Source organism: Nannobrachium achirus, assembly GCF_963921795.1.
Source record: "Nannobrachium achirus genome assembly, chromosome: 11".
In the NCBI taxonomy this organism is placed as follows: Eukaryota; Metazoa; Chordata; class Actinopteri; order Myctophiformes; family Myctophidae; genus Nannobrachium; species Nannobrachium achirus.
Genome location: NC_137820.1, coordinates 9,924,064 through 9,943,199, shown reverse-complemented (window position 1 = coordinate 9,943,199; position 19,136 = coordinate 9,924,064). Strand labels below are relative to the sequence as shown.

At 42.1% G+C, this 19,136-nt stretch overlaps 2 protein-coding genes and 1 pseudogene across 3 annotated transcripts; 2 read left to right on the top strand and 1 right to left on the bottom strand.

Annotated features, from left to right (window-relative positions):
* The first annotated feature begins 460 nt into the window (after window positions 1-460).
* rpl27a (ribosomal protein L27a) lies at window positions 461-5,986 on the top strand. The gene is made up of 5 exons (XM_080737274.1): window positions 461-493; window positions 1,318-1,381; window positions 1,494-1,569; window positions 2,150-2,327; window positions 5,805-5,986. Exons 1-5 carry the CDS (start codon window positions 491-493, stop codon window positions 5,931-5,933), a joined length of 450 nt encoding a protein of 149 aa, XP_080593400.1. The 5' UTR covers window positions 461-490; the 3' UTR covers window positions 5,934-5,986.
* A 2,363-nt stretch (window positions 5,987-8,349) lies between these two features.
* On the top strand, window positions 8,350-15,801 carry akip1 (A kinase (PRKA) interacting protein 1; the record flags this gene model as incomplete). The annotated part of the gene is made up of 4 exons (XM_080736841.1): window positions 8,350-8,535; window positions 8,678-8,752; window positions 8,892-9,011; window positions 15,523-15,801. The coding sequence occupies 4 exons, from the start codon at window positions 8,350-8,352 to the stop codon at window positions 15,655-15,657; spliced, it is 516 nt and encodes a 171-aa protein (XP_080592967.1). The 3' UTR covers window positions 15,658-15,801.
* LOC308293583 (E3 ubiquitin-protein ligase TRIM39-like) lies at window positions 11,805-13,416 on the bottom strand (annotated as a pseudogene). The gene has a single exon. The product of its transcript is annotated as an E3 ubiquitin-protein ligase TRIM39-like (transcript).
* Window positions 15,802-19,136: the final 3,335 nt, after the last annotated feature.

The following is a 19,136-nucleotide window of genomic DNA, read 5'->3' as shown; positions in this document are numbered from 1 at the left end:
ACAATCCATCAAAGTCCAATATACTATTGGCAATGTTTTTGCATACATGCCGGTAATAGTAAAAAGGGTAGCACTTTAACTAAGGTCCTTTTAACAAACATTTATAAAGAAAAAGAAAGAAAGAAGAAGGGAAAAAAAAGGGTTAGGGTTGGGGTTAGGGCTATTACACTTTTATGTATTAGGGTATATTAGGGTATATTATGTATTACTCTGTATTGCTTACAATGTACATGCCAAATACAGATATGACACTAACTTATTTGTTAGAATATATTAGCCAACTACCCAGGGAGAAAAACTAATAATACATTTACAATTATATATTCCAGTCAGAATAATAATGGGGATCAAAAACGTGCAATACAACTTGGTCGCAGTCTTCCACCAGTAGGCGTCGCTGTAGAATTTACTCTACGCTTACCCCAAGAGAAAATCTCGCACAAAACCGTGAGATTTTGAGTTCCCGTTCCTCTTACAACTTTCCTCCAAGATGGTAGGTGCTGTAACATTCTCCCGTGCTCCATAATTTGGTTTAATCTACGTCCATCCTCCATCTATTCACACACGATAATACTTGGCAATGATATTTCGAAGTATATTCTCGTCTTCCCTCTGGTCCCAATATATTATTATCGAGAAACTAGCTCCAAACACGATAGAAATTGGCGAAGAGTCATACGTTTCATAGTTCACTATTTCCAGGCCATCAGGCTCGTCCATGCAACTAGACGCGGACTGCCCACATGTCTTAAAACGCACAAAAACACGAAACCACAAATACAACGCCTGTAATGGCTGTCAGAGAACACCAATGAGCTCGCAAATATGCCGTAGCCTGCCGAGGCAGGGGAGCTAAAGTTGCGTTAGCTTGAGCCGGATACACCGGAGGTGTTGTTAGCATTGAGCTAACGTTATTTATACTCGCAAACCCACCGTTTCTGGAGCTAACAACACGCGTGTACACCCACCGGTAGATGACAAATGTTGTGTGACCAACAATGGCCATCACTGATAATAAGTTGACATGGGTACTCGGTTGCAAGCAGGTGGTTTATCTGTCTGTTTAACGGTATAGCTAGTCAGCGGTTCTCAATCTTTGAAATTTAAGAGCTCCCCTTAACTTCGACAGTGTACAATGGAACAAATTTGGTTCCATTTGTACACTGTCAGATTTACAGACTTGTAAAGGTCAATTTGGACCTCCATAAAGGAACCCAGAGGGTCCCAGAAATCCACTTTGAGAACCACTGAGCTATGTTATGCCTTGTGAAATGTCATGTTTCATATCTTAACCTCCATTGTTGAATCTATTGACAGCCTACCAAGAAGACCAAAACCAGGAAACTCAGGGGGCACGTCAGCCACGGACATGGTCGCGTTGGTGAGTTGTTGGATACATAAACCTCACCTGTCCTGTAACTCCATTTTGCTGTGCATTGAACAGGTGACACGGGTAACTGTCATAACATCCATCTCTCTTTTACCTACCACAGGCAAGCACCGAAAGCATCCTGGAGGTCGTGGTAATGCTGGTGGTATGCATCACCACAGGATCAACTTCGATAAATAGTGAGTTGCATCATGCTTGCCTCTTTGTTTTAGTTGTCAAGCATTGTGGCCCCTCATGTTAGAGATGCCACGTTGGAGTGTTGAACTACAAACAGCGGGGAGTTCTAAATTGTTTAGATGTATTTTATAAATGGCTTACATCCTACGTATCAGGATGCACTTGCAACACCCCACAAGTGTTGGTGTACAACTGTTGTTAATTGCATTCACTTTGTCTAAATTAATTCCTCTAAATGTCTTGACTTAAACTGTTACTATTGGCATCTCTGTGTAGGTAATTGAAATGAACCTGCTATAGACTAGAGTCTCATCTTGACACTCATCATTGTCTTGGTGTGCTTGAGTTCTCTGAGAGTGAAGACTGTTCCTATTCACCGACTAGGTCCCCTGGTAGGCCAGTCACCCACATGGGCAGTTACAGTGTTGATACAACCTAGTTATTGTGACATTGTATATTTTAGGGTGTAAACTGACTCTTGTGACAGACCATTTATATTAAGATTGTCATGGAATGTTAGACAAGTAGATGCGGTAGTTCTTAACGCCTAATATCCTCGTTCATCCTCTGTTAAATCTTCAGCCATCCTGGGTACTTTGGTAAAGTGGGTATGAGACACTACCACTTGAAGAAAAACACAACGCACTGCCCCACCATCAACCTGGACAAGTTGTGGACTCTGGTGAGCGAGCAGACTAGGCTCAACTATGCCGCCAAGGGGGCAGACGGCCCTGCACCCATCATCGATGCAGTGCGCGCCGTAAGTATTAATGTCTGAAGTGATTTTGTTTGATATGCTGTATTGCTTGTAATATCTATGCTTTGTTTTTTGTGGTTATGTTGGAATTGGGCATGGATGACATGTAATCGTTTCTATCATGCCTGGAGTGAACTTAAGACATTGTGCCTGCGTTGATTTGCAATAAGGGCTGAGTTTGGGGGTTTTAACGTTTATTTTTTTGGGGGAAGGGGGACCGTGTAGAGAGATAAAGGAAAAACGGGGAGATTGAACCTGGGACTCACTGTCAGGCATTGCTCCTTAACCATTGAGCTATCAGTGCCCCCATCCTAGGTTTAAACTTAAACATACAACCTTTTGAAATATTGTAAGACATTTTTACTTTTTACTGAACGTTAATGGATTGTATGTTTGTTTAAAGAAAGTTTCACCTTAGACTGACTTGATTCTCTCACATCAATGCTAAATACTAAAGGAGCTGTGATTGTCTCTCCCCCTCTCACAAGTGTATTATTTTTTATACATTAGACAATATTTAGTTGTGTAATAAAATTACACAACAATTTTATACCTAGGTGCACTGGAGGTATTTGACATCCTTGTAGAAAGCAGTTTCTGGGTGCACTCTGGAGGCGTTGGGAATCTAGAATCGACGTCCACGTCCAATACTCAAATTTCTGCCTCCTCCAGCATGGCAGTGTTTAAGTGAAACGTGACCATCTTCTGGACTTTCACTTAACCATTTTCATAACACCTTCATGCTCACTGGTGTTGAGGCCCAGGGGTGGTGAGGAGGAGAAATGATTGGTATTTGACTTGGGGTTTGATTCCACCGTGTTGCATCCAGCTTGCTGAACATTTCCAAATGTAAACAAGGCATAAGTTGGCTTTAGGCCTGGGGCGGTATGGACATTTTGTTACCGCGATTACCGTCTTCCCATTTACCGCCGGTACTGCGGTAATTACCGCACCCCCGTATCTATTAATTAAGGTTCGGCGATAAGCCAAAATATTGCAATCATCTTCCCAAAAGGAGGGGCGACACAGCCTGACTGCCCGAGTTATACTTCTCCGTACAGCACAGCGTGTCTGGCTTTCAAAGGAGCAGATCTACAAGCTCACAACACGTCGCATCCGCGATGCGTTCTGAGCTTTTAGATCTGCACTGTCGGGTTACCATAGTAACGTAGGCAAGCTACGTAGGCTAGCTACTTGGGCTATTCAGACACAAACAGCTGAAGGAAGGGTTGTCAGATCGTGTACAGTGATTCTGTAAACTCACGTCACGTCTCAACTCTCAAATCGCAGTGATTGAGTGCTGCTATATACAGGTTTTAGTTACAAGACTTGACAGAAAAGGTTATAAAATCGCCGACGCGCCGCTGGACGGAGCACAACGTGCGACGGAGAAAGTAAAATAGTTTCTCCACAGTGGAGAGGCGACACAGCCTGACTGCCCGAGTTATACTTCTCCGTACAGCACAGCGTGTCTGGCTTTCAAAGGAGCAGATCTACAAGCTCACAACACGTCGCATCCGCGATGCGTTCTGAGCTTTTAGATCTGCACTGTCGGGTTACCATAGTAACGTAGGCAAGCTACGTAGGCTAGCTACTTGGGCTATTCAGACACAAACAGCTGAAGGAAGGGTTGTCAGATCGTGTACAGTGATTCTGTAAACTCACGTCACGTCACGTCTCAACTCTCAAATCGCAGTGATTGAGTGCTGCTATATACAGGTTTTAGTTACAAGACTTGACAGAAAAGGTTATAAAATCGCCGACGCGCCGCTGGACGGAGCACAACGCGGTGGAGAAAAGCGGTGGAGAAAGTAAAATAGTTTCATTTTCGGCTTTAGTCCACGCGGCCCGCGCTCCGCCAGTAATCCGTATGAATAAAAAAAAAAAGATATGCCACAACACAAGGTAGCCTATGTATTAACATCCTTGTGTCGAGTGGATTACAGAGAAAGAGTTGTGCTCCGTACTCTATCTATGCCCTGCGTGCAGCCGTGCACTGTGTACACTGCAGGTCTCTGTGTGTGAGTGACGTATGTGGCTTCCAACGTGTGGTACACGGCCCAGAGCAGAGCGGCATGGAGCGCATGCGGTCCTCGCTTCTCCCCCGTTTTAAAACTCGCTTGTTTTCCAATAAAAAATAGACCTTTTTTTTTGTCTTTTTACCGCGGTAAGCACAATGACACCGCGGTAGACCTCGGTATACCGCGGTACGGCGGTACGGCGGTTACCGCCTCCAACCCTAGTTGGCTTATAACAAAACTACTTCACGGCTCATAGTACACAACACCAGTACTGAACTTATTATGTGGTCCATCTATTCTCCGGATACTGCAAATACTTGAAATCATTATCACCAAATGGCACTGGTCTGCAACGGTCTCGTAAATGGTTTTGTTGAATTGGTGTGGACTGGCCTTTAGGCGTCAGTGTGTATGGGGACAGTGATGACTCCTGAACACTGTTTGTAGTGCAGTTAGCATGTTGCTTGAACAGTAAGATGAAGACCAGTTTTAATGTATTACACTGTGACTAGAATCATTTATAGCAGAGCTTGCACAAAACCTTTTATAATGGCACTAGAGCGTGTATTGGCATTGGATGCCTATTTTTGGTTTGACTCTATGTTGTCTTAATGTTATTTGAACGTTCGTGTTGGTCATAATGTTAAATCTGTGACATAATGGACTCGGTTGTTTATAAAAAGTAACTTTAATATTGAATCTTAATGCACAGTTAAGGGTTTAGTGCTTAACACTAACTGGTACCAATATCATTTAATGTTAGGTCAGGTGTAGTCTAACCTAACGCGGACATTCTATGCCCCCAGCAGATTTCACTGGGTCCTCTGTCCTCTCAGAATGGACGTGGAGGGGGGCATGACTCTTGCTGCTGTCCGCTTTGAGTAAATGAAGTGATCCATGGTGGAAAACAAGTGATAAATCATAGCGATTGTATCATAATGGATAAGCCTAAACAAACCAGTTCACATGAACAATACTGATGTAAAATAAGATATCTGAACGGCTACATATATTTTATATACAATTAAAATGACGTGACTCGCGAGGCACAGTTACAGGGGCGCTAGACCAGGCTTTTCTCTTTGAAATGCCTGGATCTCGAGGCTAGGTCAGGTGTGCCCCAGTAGATGTCAGATGTGCATAGACCACATTTGTGATGTTCTGTCCCTGGTTTGTAAAGAGACCCCGATGTTGCATGTCTGTCCGTGACTCTTCCCTCAGTTTCTGTCTCAGCACTCTGCTGTCTAAATACGTTTACAAAATGACTCTTAAAAGAATATCTCTTTATATCTATAGTGAAGTTGACCTTTTTCATTGCGTGTTAATTCATTCCATAATCAGATTGTCTTATGCAGTGTTTGTAGAGAATTTAGCTGTCTTCTAAAGTATTGCTGTTCTGTCTCTGTATCTGTCATAAATACATAAATATAACTGGATTCATTGTGTGTTGTCTCAACAGGGCTACTATAAAATCCTGGGGAAAGGCAAGCTGCCCAAGCAGCCAGTGATCGTCAAGGCCAAGTTCTTCAGCAGGAAGGCAGAGGAGAAGATCAAGGCAGTGGGAGGAGCCTGTGTTCTCATGGCCTAAAACTCCTGTCAATGTTTTTTTCAGAATTAAAGATGTTTGGTGTCTGACACAAAGATGTGTGGGCATTTTTATTTCTTCTGGAATGTGATGTCAAGCTTAGATTCTGCAAGATGATTGTCATCATGAGATGAGTTTGAGCAAAAGCAAAAACAAGTGTACAAACATATTGGAAAAATGTATTTTTGAGAAGCCTAGTTGGACTACCTAATACCTCCCTACCTGTGATTTAAAATTGAATATTTATAAATGATAAATGTGCAGTAATTGTGGCTGATCACATTGTGGTGCAGATGTTTACAATATCTTAAAGGAGTAGTTCACCCCCAAAATGACTTTTTTTCTATTGATTACTCAGGCCATGGAGAGTAGAGTTCAATAATATTTTTTGTTTTTTGTCGCATTCCTAAGACAAAAATGTGATGACAATAAATTTACCCCCATTGGTTCCGGATGGTGACCCGTTTCGAAACGGGTCACCATCCGGAATCAATGGGGGTAAATTTACTCGAATCAAAATTTTGTCTTATGTGACAAAAACCAAAAAATATTATTGAACTCTACTCTCCATGGTCTGAGTAATCAACAGAAAAAAAGTCATTTTGGGGGTGAACTACTCCTTTAATACTTGTTTACACAATGGTACACCTGCAGGAAGTATCTTGGCTCATATTGTGCTGCAAAGCAACTGGTTAACATTTGTGTACTGACAGAAAAGGTTTTTTTTATTGCCACGTGGGCCACAATGTTGGACATGTGCACTACATCAAATCTTTCAATATTCAACTGTATAGATGGGAAAAATTATTGCGGTTATATCTTACAACAGTATCAATGTTACTGGTAGTGGTACATTAACTAGTATTTGTACCACTAAATATTTTATATTTGTAATTTAAATATTGCCTTTGATATATAATGATGGAAAGGGGGAAATTATAGCAATAGCCAATAATGGGCAAATCAAAGAATGTGTCTTGCATGAGGCAAAACGCCCTGGGACACAGTTACTACAGGGGGTCCTCCAAATCTTTGAGAAATAGAAAGTTTTTCTTTTCTCCTATTTCATATTAACCACTTAAACCCTAGTGTCCATATTCTGAGAACTTTAGCCAAAAATAGCAAATCCACAAGCTCAGAGCTTGTAGATCTATTTTCGTCAAAGAGCTTTGGTGTAGAAGAGAAGAGCAGACTAAGTACAGAGGCCTATTGACAGTTCAAGTGGTTAAATATCTGAAAACACAAATTGACATGAATCCAAAAGACACTGACGATTGTGCTGTCAAACAATGAAACTATATGGAATCTATGAAAAGGTTGTGGGGTTCCCTGCTTCATCTCTCAACTAAGGGGTCCTTGGCCTGAAAACGTTGAAGACCCGTTCACACCGTCCCCTACAGGGTCCCCTACCCTAGGAAAGGGATGTTGGGGTGGGGATAGCTCCTTTCGGACAACCCCTCACTCCACTCTGCTACGCAGCTCCGAGATGGGGTTCCTACTGGTCGGCTGCCGAAATCCTGTTGTTGGATCCACGATCCGCCGTTAGCGATCACTTCTTACCTTTGTTGAACACTCTATCCAAAAAGTAACCGGCCTATGTGAAAGTATAATCGTTTTACTGTTGCCTCCGCGATTTGGTCAAATGCTCACAGCCACGCGAGACTACAACGGGGGAAAACACGGGTAAACACAGAGCCGGCTGGTCTTTCGAGCGATATAAAGTCTTCATTTCACCCCAGTGCATCGAGGTTGTTCCACGCTTAAAAAGTAAAACGATTATACTTTCACATAGGCCGGTTACTTTTTGGATAGAGTGTTCAACAAAGGTAAGAAGTGATCGCTAACGGCGGATCGTGGATCCAACAACAGGATTTCGGCAGCCGACCAGTAGGAACCCCATCTCGGAGCTGCGTAGCAGAGTGGAGTGAGGGGTTCCGACTTCCGAAAGGAGCTAGGGTGGGGAATGAATGAATTATCGAGGGGCGGGGTCTCGGCCGGGTCCCGTTTGCTTCCTGTGACAGAGCCAAACAAGTAGCATAATGCTGCTGCTAATCCAGTCTATGTGCTGAGCGCGCAAAGCGGTAATCCATCTAGTTCTGATTTGTGATTTCTCAATTGTGTTGATTGTGATCCACGTTTCTGCGACTCATTAAATAATCCTTTCAATACGGTGGGTGGACAAACTCTTCGAATAACTTGTTGCATACTAGTTGAGTGTATTGATGGACAGGACATACGAGTAAAGTTTTGTAGGCTATATCATGGTGCCATGATTTAGCAAAACAAACAAGTATCTTTAAAATGACTTGGTTACACTAAAGCGAGCATATTCTAGACCGTTGGTGGTTGGCCAAACGAGTAGTTTAGGGGTACGCCTGTTGTAACTGGGGAACGGCTGTAGTCTACTGTTATCTCCGAGATGATCATGATGACAAACCAACCCCTGGCCAACCACGCCTTTCTGGAGTCTTCCCTCCGCCGTTCGGCTCAGTTGGGACTGCAGGTCCTGGACAGAGCCTCCAGACGTCGGAACGTGGACTGGTCCTGTACCGCCTGTCAGTCCCAAACTCCCAGCACGGATGACGTCGCGCGAACTTCTGTACAGGTACTGTGTGTGTGTGTGTGACTGTGCGCGCGTGTGTGTGTGTGCGTGCGTGCGTGTGTGTGTGTGTGTGTGTGTGTGTGTTTGTTGACACTTGGAACACCCTATTCGCAGATCCCATACAGTTATTGTTATTTCCCTGCAGAGAAAGAACACAAATCTGGACAATGCCTTTGAAACCATAGCGGAGTTCATGGTTCAGACTACAGATCAATGCAAGGTCTGTACAAGACAACATGTCATTATATTATATATATTTTATGTATATTATAGTGAATTGTGATTATATTGTGTAATGTTGTACTGGTTTCGTAAACTGTATTGGATAGTTAAAATATGGAATGTCTGTTTTTGTCCAGAATCTTTATCAGTCAGACTGCTGCACTGATCCTACTGATATGGAGAGAAGCCATGTGCTCAGGTTCCATTCACAACCAACCACCAGGACAGCTACTCCTACACTGCCAAAAAGGATACAGGTAAGAAGACCTTTTGATGATCCTTATTCTTCCCCAGGGGAGAAAGTTGTCTTTTGATCCGTCCTTCCTAACTAACTTAGCAGTGTGAGTTCAGCTATTGAATGGTCATCCGGGAGATGGATAATTCAGTCAGTGTCTCTTGGAATAGTGTGGGGATTTAAGGGGAGCAGATGCTAATTTCGTGCAAATTTGTCTTAAAGCGCAAAATTTTGCACAGATGTAGCCCAGGGCTTGCTCTAATGATTTAGCTAGGGCGCCCGAGCCGACGACCTTCGGGGTCGCCACAGCGGCCAAATCAGTCACTTTTAGACTGATTAGCACGAGAAAAAAAACCCTAAGGCCTCCGACTAACATGAATGCTCACCCATACATGCATCGTTTTCTGAGGCCATTTCTATCCCAAGGAATGTTTTTTGTGCAAAACAAATAGCTGCAATGGATTCAGCATCATGACAAACCCCTAGTTAGACCTCTCAGATCCTACTTAAATACCCATAAAAGAAATGTTTTTCTGGGTATTTTCCGCCTGTATAGAAAGTCAATGGGAGCCCAACTTGATTTGGCCGCTGTGGAGACCCCGAAGGTAGCAGACTCGGGCGCCCTAGCTAAATCATTAGAGCAAGCCCTGGGCTACATGATACATCTATGCAAAATTTTGCGCTTTAAGACAAATTTGCACGAAATTAGCATTTGCTCCCCTTAAATCCCCACACTAGAAAGACACACCTGGATAATATTATAGTTGTACAGAGCCTGTAAACTGAACCTGTCTTTTATTCCATTCTTCTGTTTTGCCACCACAATTGTTTTGACAGTAGTTGTTGCTCTGTTTTTTGTATCGGTCCAAGTGCTACTGCATTGTATGTACTGTATGAAACATGCTACACAAGATTATCCATATTAATATTGTGTAGGCACTTGGGATTATGTGACATATAATCTGATACCTTATTTATAGGGAGGGCTCTCTAACCTAGCCTGGCATGGCCAGACTAATGTCACTGCGTATGACAAATGGCCCATTTATACTTCCATAGTGTACTGACAGTTGACTGAACATGAAATTAGCACACTGACTGACTGGCATATATGAGAGTGAGACCCTAGCCTACACGTTGTAAAAACCCAGTGTGAATTGGATCAGGGCCTCACCATTTGGTACAGGCCCTCACGGGTCTGTTTGGACCCCTGGTGGTCCCTGGCCCTGACATTGAGAAACCGGTGGCTTTATCCATAAATGTGTGGAGGTGGATGACTGCAGAGTTGACTGTAGTTTAATAACGTGACTTTCCACACCAAATGAGTACTGTTCTGTTTTTATTCAGGCTACAAATGGGCACACATAGCATGTGACGTCACAGTCAGCTGGTCCCTATATGCTACTGGTTGCCATGGTTACACACTGATACAATAATAATACGATATCACCACATCTCCCCTTCTAGAGAGCAAAGGATAGACTGCCTTTGTCTCGTCAGACCTTAGAGGATTATTCTGCCTCTTGTGTTGAAAGGTCTGTCCCTGACTAAATCATATAGGGAAAATATCATAAGCACTTAAAAGAGAAGACCACCCATTTTTTATATTGAACTATGTCATTAATATACCTTAGAGGAGTTGTGTGGAAACAAAAAACTTGATGACATCACACATTGTACTTTACAATACAAACCCCAAAATCAATCCTCCACTTCTAGGCAACACAGAAGAGGGGGAACTTTTTTTTTGTTTCCACACAACTCCTCTAAGGTATATTAATGACATAGTTCAATATTGAAAATGGGTGGTCTTCCCCTTTAAATAATTGTATTAAACCAAGAAAAATTATCCTTGCAATACTAGTGCATATTCAAAACATACCTTTTCAAATTTCAATATAACAGTGCATAACAACAAAACAGCTTTTCTTTTCACATATCAATTAATCATCAAACATTGTAGTTACATCATACTGACACATGGTGGCAGTATGTGACCTAAAGATCTAGGATCTGATCCCTGTTCTCCTCACTTATTGGTTGATCTGTTAATAAATGGCTCAGAGTCTCTAGCCTTTATTTTTCTTCCTATCGCCAAAATAAAAGTCTGGGTAGGCTAGTAGTCTGGCTACTAGCCTAGTAAACTGACTCTGGTTTACGAGGCTGTAGGTCAGTTTACCAGATTTATAAGATTGTTATAATTAAACAAAGCTTTGATAAAGTATACTTTGTCCATTTACTCAATATTTTGAATATACTTACTGTTACTTTTAACAGATAGTGTTTTTACATTGTGGTATTGTTACTTTTACAATGAGTGGAGGTCATAGTTTCAATTATACAAGGATAAAAAAACAACTTCTTATGAACGATGTTGGAGTAAGTAAATGATTTGAAGGAGGATAGATGTATTGATGAAGTGAATAGTTTTAGAAACGCTGTGAAATTATCATTTCTCCTTTTGTTTTTTTATCTTTAAAATACAATAAAAATATATATATTTACATAAACGGACAGCTAGAATTTCCTACATCAATTCTCTAGGAAGAAAATAGCAGCAGATCAACAAGCTCACAACGTGCTGCACGTTGTGAGCTTGTAGATCTGCTATTTTTGCTGAATGTTTGCCCCCAGAATGCCTAAATTTACAATGTAGGCATTTAGCAGACACTCTTAATTGAGAGCGACTTACAATAAGCAAGGTAATACATCAATACATCAACATCAATATATCAAATGCATAGAAATATCAATCTAGACAAAAATGAAATTAAAATGTTCACGTGAACATGACAATTAGACCGGCTAAATTAGTTTAATCGGTGTGATTAGAGAGAGATGATCAGAGGAGCAGCGTTGTGACCTTTGTTGCCACCTGGATTAAAGTATGGATGGAGTTTGTCAGTGAAGGTGCAGCCAGTGAAAGAGTAGAGATGAACTCTGGCCTCCACATTATAAAAGGAGACCAGACCCTCCTCATAATCCACAAACACTCCCACTGTCTGGACCTTCTCTCTTACAGGGAGGAGAACCTCCGGGTCAGTACGAGCCTTGTACTCATTTCCACTCAACATTATAGTCCAGTAACCATTGTTGGGTCTCTGTGCTTTATAATGCATCCAGTTGCAGGACCCTCTGGCCACTCCTAAACTCCACCTGGTCTTCGTTTTAACTTTAACCTCATAGTAAAACCTTCCTGAGGAGAAGCTTTGTCTTCCTAAGACACTGAGAGCATCAGATAATAGGCGTCGGAGAGGGTTAATTATGCCACCATAGTTCACTTGCTTTCCATCCTCAGACAGGAAGAGATCAGGATGTGCTGTATCAGGGTCCAGAGTCACATCCACTGCATATTGCTGGATCCTCCCCAGCTGATCATGCAGCTTCTCCATTCCTTGATTCAGTGTCTTCATCTCTCGACTGAGTGTCTTCTCCAGCTGAGCCACAGCTGTCCTCACAGTCCCCACATATGAAGACTGGTGGACATTGACCTTTGTCCAGTCCTTGGTGGGCGGAGGGGTGTTGATGGATGTGACGTTCTGGAGGAGGTGGAGGTGGTCTTCAGTATGTGAGAGATGCTTCAGCTCAGAGCTTCTCTTCTTTAACTCAGTGATTTCCTCTTGCAGCTCTTTAATGAGGTCTTCAGCCTGTTTCTCTGTTGTCTTCTGCTTCTTTTCAATCACATCAATGACTTCAGCCTGGCTTCTCTCAATACAGCTGATCAGAGTAGTGAAGACCTGCACACTGTCTGCCATCTCTCTGTCTGCATCTTTCTTGCTGAGCTCTACTGAGTGTTTGACCTCCTGAATCTTCACTTGTCTATCCTGAATCATCTGCTGTATTTCAGCCTCTGTCTTTCCCAGCTCAGCCTTCTTTCCTTCATATTCCTCTTTCAGAGATACAATCTGATGTGACTTGTGGTCTAACTCAGTGCAGAACTGACAAACACACATGTGGTCAGTTTTACAGAACAGCTCCAGAGGTTTGTCATGTTTCTTACACATATAGTCTTCCAGGTTCTTTACAGGGTCGATGAGTTTTTGTCGTTTTAACGCTGTGAGTCTCTGATGAGGCTCCAGGTGAGTCTCACAGTAGGAGATCATACACACCTCAGAACAGACGTCACAGGAGACTTCATGTGGTTTGGCAGGTTCTTGGTTTGGGCTGGAAGTTTGTTTCAGCTGCTTTGACTTCCTGAACTGATCAGCCATCTCTGAGAGGACTTTATTAACAGAGAATTCTTGTCTCCCGTAGAAGGTTTTGTTACATATGGGACACTTACACACATCATTGCTGTCCCAGTGATGAGTGATACAGGTTTTGCAGTAGTTGTGTCCACATGGAGTGGTGATTGGATCAGTGAACACATCCAGACAGATGGAACACATTAACTCCTCTTCAGACAGGAGAATGTTGGCAGATGCCATTTCTTCACACTGAGAATAAAAGTGAAAGAAACATATAGCTCTTGATACTTTGCCTAATTCATACCTTCCACCTTGGTAAGACAGAAATAAAGCGTGAGGCAACAGAGGTAGAAAGTGAAATTAGATTCCAATTGAATTTCGTAACTTTAGTATGGTATTTCTTATCTTCTGCGATAAGTGTCCAATGTTACACTATACTGTGATCAATGTCCACTATTTTATATCAATTGAGTATTCTACTGTCAGCTGAAAGCTTATATACAGTGGGTAGGAACAGTTTTTGCATTCTCTATATTAGATGCTATAAGAAAACACAGACACTGGTGTTCATGGGCTGTGACCAAAACTCAAACACAGTAGGTGACATTAGCCAACAGATTCACTATTTACCTAATTTGCACGATTTCAACAGTCCTGACTTGCACTATCCGTGGGAAGTGGTCACATATAATAATAATATATATACAGTTGCATAAAAGTCATTTTTGGTCAAATTGACATTTCTGCCTCTCCCAACACTGCAGCATCATTGTGTTATTGTCTATGTCCATAGCCAATCACAGTGCTTGTTATTACATTCCAAAAATGACTTGGCAGAAAGTGCTTTTATTAAAGTCAACTTCTTAACAGAAAGTGATCTTTTTGAATCAAGCATTCTGAGAACATTGTCAATTAGGAAGGATCAATCAGCAGTGTTCCGAGAGTAGAGTAAAGGTCTTTGCACACTGCTGGGTTTCCGGGCTGAATATCGGAGCGAATTTTGGAGCATGTAAAAAAAAAAAAAAAAAAAAGAGAGATCAACCTCACCTTATGTCAATCACGTTTGCACACTGCCGCCCGTTTTGTATTTATTTTCAGACCAGGGTTGATTTTTTCAGATTTTCGCAACTGTTACCACTGAGTCCCTTGTTCTCTCTCTTTCCTCTCTCTCTCCCTGGCCACCCGATTTCGGATTTCCAAAACGCAACAAAAAAAACGCAGTGCAGTGTGCAACCAGCTTTAGTCTGATAAATAAAGGCAGCTAAACGCGACTTATAGGACAAATCAGTTTACTCTCTGCCTAACTCATCTAGGTGACTTAGGCAATATGTGATATGGTTTGTTTTTCTCTGCTGAAAACCTTACAAAAATGACTTGTACAATTATGCTATGAGGCAAAAGTGTGATTGAGAAACAATGCAGACACACTTATTGACTTCAAAGACAAATAGAAGAATGTTGGCATTACAGTCATTTATGGCTTTGTTGTTTATCAAATCATATCTATACCGTACTCACCTGTCTATGTCTCAACAAGTCTTCTGTGTTAATGATGCAATCCTGTTGAAGCTAGGCATTTAGACGCTATGATTTCAGCTGTCACACTGCTGTGTACAGTAGGTGTGTTTAATGTGTGGGTGTGCGATACATTTATGAGATTGTGTCGGCATGGAATGAATTTAGATGCCGGTCAGTCAACATTCCTTCACACCTTGTAAAAGTTAACCCTTTGCTGGACTCATTGAGCAGCTCCAATGAAGAGGCGTAATTTCAGAAATTCATTTTTGAAATTGCTCACCAATGACACACCAAATGTGAATGAAAATTTCAGATGTTGTATGCATACATGAATTGATTTTTACGAACTAGGGCAATTGTTACAATTGTGAGAATTACCTACAGAGTATTGGTGGACAATAAACACTGACAGCCAATCAAAATACATCTGAATTTACATGGCAGTATGTTCAGTATGTTTACAGGACATTATAGTTCATCAGTGTGTGTGCTTAGCTCACAACATGATCATTATACTGTAGTCATCAGTCTTGGTGTCGACGGCACTTTTGACTGCACCGCTAATGAATTTGAAACACTTCAAAGAACAGTGTAATTTCATACATTGATGTGAGGTTTTTATACACAAAATCTCAGCTGTCACACTGCTAGGTGTGTTTTACTTAATGTGTGAGAGCGATCATTTACTGTAGTCAGTCAGCGTTTCAGAGTCAGAGTTATCGTCAACCACGTGTTCGATCAAAGTCCTTCATGATTTTTCAAAAATAGCCGCGCTGCCTGCGAGCTTGTATATCTGCTATGTTTTAATAATCTCTCCCTCGTCTTCAGGGCCAGGAGGACTTCCGCATCGAGGTGTCACCGGGGACCTACGCCATCACCGCTGGCATGCAAGACTCACTGGAACAGACCCAGATGGTCAGCATCAATGCTGGAGAGAGTGTCAGCCTCACGTTTAACCTCTGACACCACTCAGTTTTTACCTTCCAATAACAAAGCGGATTGATAAGAACCTTGTTGTACAGTATGTGTGTATGCCATTAATTCAGGTTGCCTTTGAGCTTTTTTGTTTATTTTTTTAAGCCCAAAGTCCTAACAGTGCCATAATTTATCTCAGTCTTGCATCCTGTATGTTTATTTGAAATTGAAGCTCGGCTTGTGAGTGATGTAGTATGTTGATGAATGATGATGACAGGTAGTTATTGTCTGCCGGTGATGTGGCACAAAATCTGTATGAGCTATTCAAAATTCCATGGTATTGTAATGTTTCAAACAGGACTAACAGCAACTGTTTACAATTTATTGTCATTTGAATATGTATTTGCTGCATAATGAGAAGCCATATTTTGACAAATGCATATGTGAACATGTAGAAATTCAGCCATAGAACAACACAGAAGTTATATGCACATTAGTACTGTATATGAAAATAAAGACTATTTTTTTAAATAAGTAAATACTTGTTTGGTGGCACTGCTTCAGTAATTTCAAGTGTTTATATTCTTGTAAAAGTTAAAGTCTAAAAATACATGCATGGTCTACTCCAGGGTTCCCCAATAGGCGGCCCGCGGGCCATTTGCGGCCCGCGGGGGGCTACTGTCTGGCCCACACCAACCCCAGTAATAATGGTGGTATAAGAGCAGTAACAACACTAGTATATCGTCGTTGTCGGGTGGAAATCTCGTATCTCCAAATGTGTAAGTTCTTTCGCAAATCATACAAGGCCGTCGCACCAAAGTAGTGAAAACAGCCGATCTACAAGCACACAACGCCTTGCACCCGCGAGGCGTTGTGTGCTTGTAGATCGGCTGTTTTCACTAGTTTAAATCATTTTTAAAATGATAAATGCAAAACGAACGGTTTTTGGACGTACAAGATTTTCACCCGACGACGACGATATCTGAACTGTCGCTGGAGTAGTGGGAACGCCACCGTCGCCCCCTGCAATGTTGTGGCCCTCGGCTTGGTACCCTAGACATAATTCAATGTTGTGGCCCTCGGCTTGGTACCCTAGACATGATTCGGCTCTTGGGGAAAACTAATTGGGGAACCCTGGTCTACTCTTTAAGTGTAAAGAGCAGTGGGGGCGTTGTCAGAGAGAGCCTGAAATCCCGTGGGTGGTCGATGTTTTTGATTGGTCGAACCAAACACGTCTCTCATGTTTGATTGTCTTCCTCCTGAAGCATGGAGTGATTGGAACAATGAGCTGTGATTGGGCGAGGCGCTGAACTGCAGGACAGGGTAGCTGAATCTCACAGGTTGGTAGTTCCTCCTTGGCACTGTTTTCCCTGCAGGATTGAGAGGTTAAAAGGGCAAAACATTCAGATCTACTGTATCCTGTAAAGGGATGGGACGATAATCGATATTATTGTTTATCTTGATAAAAAAAACACGATAATCGTATCGTGGAGATTTAATTTATCGACTTGAATTCGTCCTCCGTCATGCACTGGGATCAATTCACCTTTTATTTACAGAGCTGCATTTCCGGTACCATTTACACCCTCTATAATTGGTAAAAGGTACTTATAATGTATGTACTTGATAGTCTTTTTTTTACTCTATCAAATGTCTATCAAATAGCCGATCTACAAGCTCACAACACGACGCGTTGTGAGCTTGATTATCGTGATAATCGTGATATGAAATTTTCATATCGTCCCATCCCTAAACCTGTATCCATTTGAATGTCAAGTATAATGTAAATATCCGATGATTGATTGAAGCAAAGACTAGTTGAGAAAGACTTAATGATTTCCTACCTGGCTGTGTGTGCTGCGGCTCCGGAGCGTTCCGTCTCCAGTACCTCCAGGGAGGCCGCTCCTGTTCTTCACTCCTCCTCGCCTGACCCGAGCCAGGCAGCTCCAAACTGGCCTCGCCCTCAGACCGGGATGAGGAAGAAGAGGAGGAGGAAGATGCCACCTCGGGTTCACTCTTCTTCACTGTATCTTTGAGGCCCTCCAGTTGAAGATCCACCTTCCTCTCCAGCTCTGCTCTTTCAAGCCCCTCCCGGCTCCATCCTGAACGTAGGCCTGTCACAATTATTACATTATCGTCTAATCGCAATTATTTGACATAATCGCAACTATTTTGTCATAATTGTCATAATCGTTTCCCTGTTGAAAAAGTGTAATATTTTCAAACATTTTCAAAAACAGTAGAAATAGCAGCTCACAACACATCGCGTCGCGATGCGTTATGCTTATAGTTCGGCTATTTCCACTATCAATGTTCTTAAAGTTGTCAAATGTGTCTGTGATTTCTTTGTATATTGAGTTTATGTGTCATATCTGCCATGTGCAACTTCAAAGCCTACAGGCCAAACAGGAATGTAATTGTCAACTACAAAAACACAATTAAATCGTTAAATGCAAATATTTGAGTAACAGTTAATCGTCATGTAAAATGTCACAATCGTGACAGCCCTACCTGAACGACACTCACAAGTGGGCGGGTATAAGGATGGCCACTGATGCAGGACTGGCCAGTGGACAGAGGTAGCTGCTGACTGACAGCGCTGGTCACAACAGAGTTGGGGAGGACAAGAGGAACAGAGCCAGTTAGTACTATGGCATGATCTGGGGGCTGGTGCTGCTCTCGGGAGCTCCCTGACGATCCTTTCGTGGTGGGAGGCATGGATGAACACAGCCAGGTCAACGGGGACCTCGGTCACGCCGCCGTTCCACATCAGCACCTGCAGACCTCCACCACACTCAGCTGTGGAAGGAGAAAAGACGCAGACCATAGTGTAAAACAACCTTTACAGGCCACGACCCACAAAATAATCATATATTAACTGGGGACCCCCCCCACCACCCTGACAAGCACTAAAGAGTTGTGACATTTTGTATAACACAGTTCTATTTTCACAATTTCTGCTTCTAATATTTGGCAATCTGGCCAATGTTTAATTAGTAATTTTAGAGGTATTAAAACGTCCTTAAATTGTCACTTGAATGTGCAGATACCCTCTATTATTCACTTAAACTTTATGTTGGTTTGTTTACTGTTGAGTGGGAAAACAATGTTGCACATTAAAGGACCAGATCTTATTTTATTGTTGTGTGGGACACGATCAACACAATCCTGAATTATTTTTTTTGTTCAATCTGTGTTTTTAGATGTTAGGATTTCAGCATGCTACAACTGGTCATATGATGCAGCTACAACTGGTCATATGATGCATTTTGCATCATATGACCAGTTGTAGCATGCTGAAATCGGCTGAAATACTAAAATATCTAAAAACACAGATTGAACACAAAAAATAACTCAGGATTGTGTTGATCGTGTCCCACACAACAATAAAATAAGATCTGGTTGTCCCAGAGGTGACCTGGTCCTGTAAGTTCATCAATTGGGGACCCCCCAAAATAATTTTGGGGACCCCCCCTGCGACCCACAGGTTGAGAACCACTGGTGTAATTACACTGTCGAATAAATTA